Below are 7,116 nucleotides of genomic sequence, written 5' to 3'. Positions count from 1 at the left end.
AGAGTCAGGTGTAGAGTTCATGCACGTATGCTACTCTGCAGCTTATGCTAGTGTTGCCAGCTTGTCAATTAAATCATCAACGGTATTCACAAGAAGTTTTGTATCCTCCTTCTCACTCATCCGATGTTGGCCAATTTTGCGGAGGATAACATCCACATCTTTGCTCAAAACACGATCAGCAACTTGCATAGAGATCTGCCAAGGGACATCACCATCCTTCATGCCATGAATGAGTCGTATAGGACATGTTATAGGAATAGGACTATTTAGCACACAGTGATTCTCTGCTTCTCTGATAAAGTCATATGTCAAGGAGTAATACCCTTCCTCATTATGCTTTGTCGGAAACTTCCATTCACCTTTTTCCTCTATTTCTTTTTGTGCCTGTAAAAAAAAAAACAGAGCAAAGAATAGACAAGACAGATGTTACAAGTTCTTTAGAGTGCCTCAATCTATTCCTGTTCTAAATGAAGCAAAACTTCTCCAGGCATAAAATTTCACTTTGTCCATTTTTATTAGCAGAGAATGTATATTCCTGGTTGCCTTCCAGCATCTGAGAAGACAAAACCCCTACCACACCACAAAAGCTACTCTGCACGTCTCTCCTGCAAATTAATCTAGTTAGGATTCGCCAGTGAAATTAAGTTTCTCAGCCAGAATCTATCAGAAAGAAAAAGATGTATAGCCACAATAAACAGTACGTCTCTCTGGCTTCAATCAGTTCACTGAACCTCGAACGAGGAGAATCCTAGGAAAACAGGAATTTTTCAGTGATCAGTCTTTTCAGTCTTTGCCACAATAGCTGTGTCTAAATACTGTATTTCCAGAATCTTACCTTAGTCTTAAGTAGCAATACTGACACTACACAGTGCCTTACAAAAAAAAAATTCAGGAAAATATTTTAATTATCCTAAAGTATAAGCTATTTATTGCCATCTTTATTTGTCACATTATAACACCTGATTTTCTTTCCTGAAGACTGGATATTATCATCATCAAGGAAGCAACTCATAAGGAGACTTCCCACCACCTAAATCTTACAGTCTTCACAAACACACTAATCTGAAGAATTCCCCTTCCACACGCAGAACCTGTGTCACATCCATCTCATCCAACGTCATCTCAATTGTTTTAGCAGCTGCTTCTCCATCCTTGAAAGCACAAGGATCCAATTTGAATGCAAATATAAGATATTCAACACTGAAATCTAATGGACCGCTGAACTGCAGGGATCTGACTGCACATCCTATATGCCACAGTAATAATATAAACACATTCTAGGCAGTGTTCACACTAGTTTCACCCTAGAAGCACGGTATTTTGCAGACTTTTAGATTAATGTAAGTTTTCAGCTTACCTCCACCACAAACACAGAAAAATTACCAGAAGACTTGCAGGAAAAGTACAGTTTGAACAACAGAATTTCTTAAATGCTTGATAGATTTTTTTAGATTGCACAAAAGCCAACCATCAGCACTTACCTCAATGGGAAGCTTCTTAAAAGTTGTTACAAGATGGTCTGCTGCTACAGCTACTCCAACTAGAGCAGCTACTTTATCTGGGCGTGCTATTGCAGCATGAAGCATCAGCCATCCACCCATGCTGGAGCCCACCAGAATCTTAAAAGAGAGAAAATAAGATATTCTTTTACAGGAAACAGCTAACTTATTTTTTCTTTTACCAAGCATCCGTTTTCATTTTGTTTAACTACTTAAACCTTGGGCATAATCCTGCTGTCCTTACCCAGGCAGAACTGCTGTCACCTCCAGTGGAAATTTTGCCTGAGTAAGCACCACAGGATCTGGTATTTTATTATTCTTTTTGTTTGGCATGGCTGGTTATTGCTGTCTGAGACTGAAACACTGTAAACAAAATGAGAGTTGAAATAATTCAGTATCACATGCATACTTTATGTTTCCTTCCTAAAATAAATGCACATGGTAAAGGCTCAGTGCAGTGAAAGAGGTCAACAAAAGCAATTCATAATACAAAATTGTTTTAAACACAATACTAGGTATTTCCAGGTTGCAGGAGATTTCAAGTTTCTCACAGTCATTTCTAAAGTAACTGAAAAAGTTAAATGCTGCTTCTGCTGATTTTTTTAAGCTATTTTATCATATAGAGTATATTAACTTGTAACAGTCCTGCAAATCCTTTCATTAATGCATCAGCATTGGGACAGTGACACCCTTTTTCATGAAGAGGGCTGCGCTGCACTGGAACAGTTCCCTGTTCCCTGTCAGGTGGAACCTCCACCATGAGGCTTTCTCAGACTCCCTGGGACAACAGCCCTGCTCTGAGCAGGAGGGTCTAATAAATGACCTCATGGAGGTCCTGCCAAACCATGTTTCCATGTTTTGTGATCTACCTGCTTGCAAAAGAGGTCCTACGAGTATGACCTCTCAAATGATTCAGCTGGAAAGCGAGCAGGTGTAAGCTGTTAAACAGAAGATACTGTTGACCAGAGCTATTACGGCATATTTTTGATTAATGTTCTACCTTGAGGACAAAAAGCATTCAATACTTAAAAATAAAATATAACCTGTGGTCCATCTGTAAGTTCATCCAGTATAGACAGAACATCTTTTCTCCACTTCCCAATTGTACACTCCTTAAAGTTACCATCTGAACTTCCACATCCTGTATAATCAAATCTGAAAAAGTAACCATCAAAATGAAACTTATAGTACTGTCTACAGCAACACAGAAGCTAACTAAACAGTACCGTTTAATCAAATTAAGCTGGGGACAAGGTATCGCATTGGATATTTTCTTACGTGGTCCTGCATATCACTAGCACCAGAAATCACATGAAAAGAAGTTTAAATACAACAGATACAACTAAGTGATGCAGCGTTCTCTTGCTATTTGATATAACAATACCCATATTTACCAGGATATTTCCCAGACAAAGAATTTCCCTTACAGCCAAAACGCAACATACTTCAATTTTAAAGGTATTTTTAAAACGTACAAACTCTCTTTCAAACTCTGTTCCCAACTACAAAGACTTAGGAAACTCAGCGTTCAACCTAATCTATCAAAGGAGAATATCACCAAGCATGTGCGTGATGTCTAAACCCACAGAAGGCACTGGATAGCTTCATAAGCTTTGGCAGTTAAGAAGCACACTTACAGTGATAATTTACAGAAATGAGGGCCCTAAAACTAAAACTTCTAAGGTTTTCTTTTCTTTCTTTTTCATTTTTGTGCTTATAGCCTTAACGTAACACATAGCATTGGCTAGACTACAGAAATCTATCAGAGAATTTTCTGAATTACTTTCAGAATACATTCTCCCGATTTACCTCGGTCTCTCTACAGACAGAAAGCCTACATTTGAAATGGAAGAAAGACACTTTTTAGCTTGTGTACAGCACAGCATACATTCCAAACCAAATGCCAAAGTTTACATATTTTTGTTAAAACCCCTTCCCCCAACCCATGATACTTGTTTCATTTTCTCAAGAATGATGCTCTGAATGTACCTGACGAAGGCATGACCTAGAGAGTTGCAGAAATCTTCAAGGGCAGTTGCTTTCTGACCATTCATATTTGAATTAAAGCCTGGAAGGAAAATAACCCCTGGATTCCTGCCTTTTAGTTTATGATAAGCAAGATTTGGTCGATCTGGTCGAGTAAGAAAGCTGACTGATGATTTCAGCCTGTAAACTAATAAAAAGAGCTATTTAGTACAATCATCATGATAACCTTGGCAGAAATTCTAGTATTTTATAAAATTAGGATTCAGGAATTATGGGCCTATTATGTGAAAATAAGATACTTTAGCTCAAGAGCAAAGAAAAAAGTATCTCCTATACTTTTCAATGACTAACTAGTATTGACCAACCTGGTAGGAAAGCTGATTGTAATTAATTCTCAAATCATTAAATGCCAGCCATGTAAGGAGTTCACTCAGCAATTAGCAAAGTGGCCGACTGAAGCCAAATGCTAAGATTTCCTATACTTCGGAAACATTCATCCTCATGTTTTATACCATCTTGAATATATTTACTCATTTCACATGAAATAAGATTTTTCATCTGCTTAGTTTAACTTTTTATTTTTCCTTTTTGTTTTTCCAGACTAAATTAAAAAAAAAATACAATTTTGGGGCTAAAGTACTGTGCGCAATGGTAAGTTTACAAGTACATGAAGTGACAGATTTTTGATTAAAAAGTAAAACTGAAGGTCAAAACTTCATCTGCATCAAACCCCCAGATCCAGAAGATCTATGAAGGAGGAGTACAATGGGGAAGTTCAAAAGTGGGAATTGGGAAAGAATCTTGTGACTAACTTTTTCAACACAATGAACGTAAAACAACATTAGCATTGTTTAAAATCAAATGAAATAAATAACATCTAGCCTTTTTCATATCATTAACAGCTATTTCTGCTTAAGTTAAAGATTATTGCCAGGAACACTGAGAAAAGGCTCATTTTAACACTATGCCATCTTAACATTAGTCTTTTTCTCAGACATGAAGCACAGAAGGCAAAAAACAAAATAAAGCCACATTTTCTGTGAATACAGAGCCATACATTAAACACATTCCATAAGAAGAAACAGACTTGACCATTGTAGAGCTATGATTTTCTTATGCATCTCCAAAAGAGGCACAGATATCCCATTATATGGTTTGGTGTATTCTTGCTGGAGAGGTTACATTATTCCAGTACTCAGATTGTTCTATGTTTATCCAGAATGAAATAGCACTTTGCAAACCTAAGTATTTTGCAAATATTTAAGAAAATGAAAGATCATTTAGCACAACTTCTGTCAGAGTGATCTGCAACATATTACACGAAAGAGAAATCTTCCTATCAGCATAAACTTAAAATTGTTTTGTTTTGGTTCAAGATAACAAACCAGACACATTTGGAAAGCAAACACTAGGTTGGACTCTGTTATTCACATTAATAACCATCAAAAAAATTGAGTTGGTTTCAAACAAGGAAAAAAGGTTAACAAAGGAAATGCTAATGAATAACTACGTTGAATCTCAACAGCTGCTACAGTATTTAAACCAAGTTTAGCAGTCAATTGTACCTCTACTGTGGGTGAGGGCAAGTGATTCATAGAGAGATGTTACGGTGACTTAATCCACGCTATTATCCCACTCAGCAAGATAATTTGTTAAACTGAAAGCTTGGTTGAGACTTCTAAGACTTTGGTACTCTTGATTCTTAGATCAGAAGACGACTGGTTCTTCAATACTGTAAACCAATAGTGGGGTACAAAAACTATGCAACCCCAAATAATACATCAGGGCTTCCTAGTGGTATAATAACTGGATAAATACTGCAAAAACAGGCCGTGACAGTATCACACCACATAACTGTTCCGCAGCTTTGAGTTCTGTGTTCTCACTTACAGAAAGATTACATTCAAGGCGGTTTGGGGACTTTGTTCGTTTTTAAACTTGCATGTGCACAAGTAAATCTGGAAGCATAAAAGATCCAGGATGCAGCTAGTATTCAGCGCTTTCCTACAGTCTAGCAGAACTTAAAACCATTAAATCTTTCCTGAAACGATGGGACAGACCTTTATCCTATTGATGTATCAATTATTATAAAGGGGAATAAATGCCACAGTAAAGGTTTATTTATTCAGATGCATCCACGCTATGGATTTTGGTTTGTGCGTGTCTCTATCAGTACGCCAGTCACTTCTTTACCTGCCAGTAACAAAGGAGATACACCAAGAAGTGCTAAACTTGATAGAAAAAGAATTAGGAGTATTTTTCTCCCCCTTAAGCCCTGATAACCATCTCTGAAGTCACTGGTTTTCCATCCTGCCTGTCCACTCTGGACGTGCCCTCAAACTGTTTTGACACTGGGCAGGGTTTAAACTGCAGCTACAAGACACAACCGCTGTCTAACCTATTCCACATGGTAGTATTCCGCAATTAACAAGCTACCGTAAGTACACCAGCAGCAATCCTAACCCGAATAATGCAACACCCTAAAGCAATCACCCCAGCCAGTCCAAAAGCAAGGCTCACGGGAGTCACGCTCTCAGACTTCCCTTTAGACAGACAAAAATGTCAATAACTGAGCAGCTACTCAGCAATTTCTCCTCCTGATTTCAGTGACACACCTTGGTAAGAGCAGGGAAGCACTTCTGAAGGGTGCAAGGTGGTACTTAGTATTTATAGAAGCAAGTTACAGACAGCAGGAGCTAGCTACAGGAAGACCACAAATCCCTTGCCTGATGCTATGGAACTCTCTTCATATCAGAAACACTGCAATTTTAATTGTGTTATGACCAACAGAAACTGTGATTGAGACCAGTGCTACATGTCAAAGCCAAAAAAATCCTCCGAACAACCTTGGGAATGCTCCAGCACTGTGATCTACCCACTGCCAGCAGCAGCGGCAGATTAACGCAGCTCTGGCAGATAACGGACTCAACATTGCCCACGCTTCACTTCATGCAATTGCCTATGCTGCCGGAGTAAGAAGGCCACCGGTTCCGCCAGCAGGAACTGCTGCTTAGCCCAGTCTCAGAGCATCTAACGGCACACTCAGTAACCAGCTATTCGGATCACACTATCACTCTAAACACACAGGAAGAAAAAACATCGTCAAAAGACCACTGTATTTGTGTTTTTATGCAGACAGAAAATGCGCACCCTTAGCGGCAAAAGTTTCGCTTGCTTCTACATCGCACGACCTCAGATGACACTCATTACCTCATCAAGAAGAGCAGTTCTCTGTCAAATTTAAGGCAACTAATAAACTCAGCAAGGCAGACAAGCACTGAGTCTAGAACAGCAAGAAGGGGCACCACCTGTTTGGGCAGAGGATCATCTCACTCAAAAGAGGATGCCGGCAAAGCTTTTCAGGTGCCTGCTGAAGCCGCCCACGTAGGCACGCTTCACAGCCAAGCAAGCGGACGGGCCCGCTTCCTCTTATTTCCAGCTCCTCAGAACGCAGCGGCAGCAGGAGGAGCTCACGGCGAACTAAGCACACGCGGAAAAGCAGCGGCTCTGTAGAGACGCACGGGCGGGCGCGGTACCTGCCCTCCCCTGCGCACACCCCCCGAACCAGCCCCCTCGGCCTCGGCACCGGGGGAAAGGCCCGTCAGAAACCCCGTCCCTCGGAGAGGAGCGG

At 39.8% G+C, this 7,116-nt stretch overlaps 1 protein-coding gene across 1 annotated transcript in view; it reads right to left on the bottom strand.

Moving 5' to 3' along the window:
* ABHD10 (abhydrolase domain containing 10) overlaps positions 1-3,735 on the bottom strand; it is a 7,428-nt gene extending 3,693 nt beyond the window's left edge. The window contains exons 1-4 of the mRNA XM_009323883.1: positions 3,489-3,735; positions 2,543-2,654; positions 1,482-1,619; positions 1-384 (exon numbers count right to left, since the gene is read on the bottom strand). The exon at positions 1-384 is cut by the window's left edge and continues 13 nt beyond it. Coding sequence (XP_009322158.1) covers positions 43-384; positions 1,482-1,619; positions 2,543-2,654; positions 3,489-3,553 — 657 coding nt within the window. The 5' untranslated portion in view covers positions 3,554-3,735 and the 3' untranslated portion in view covers positions 1-42. The remainder of the gene's footprint in view (positions 385-1,481; positions 1,620-2,542; positions 2,655-3,488) is intronic.
* Positions 3,736-7,116: the final 3,381 nt, after the last annotated feature.

This window comes from Pygoscelis adeliae, unplaced genomic scaffold (genome assembly GCF_000699105.1).
Source record: "Pygoscelis adeliae isolate BGI_AS28 unplaced genomic scaffold, ASM69910v1 Scaffold124, whole genome shotgun sequence".
Classification (NCBI taxonomy): Eukaryota; Metazoa; Chordata; class Aves; order Sphenisciformes; family Spheniscidae; genus Pygoscelis; species Pygoscelis adeliae.
Note: the sequence above shows the minus strand (reverse complement) of the source record. Positions and strands in the feature narration are given on the sequence as shown.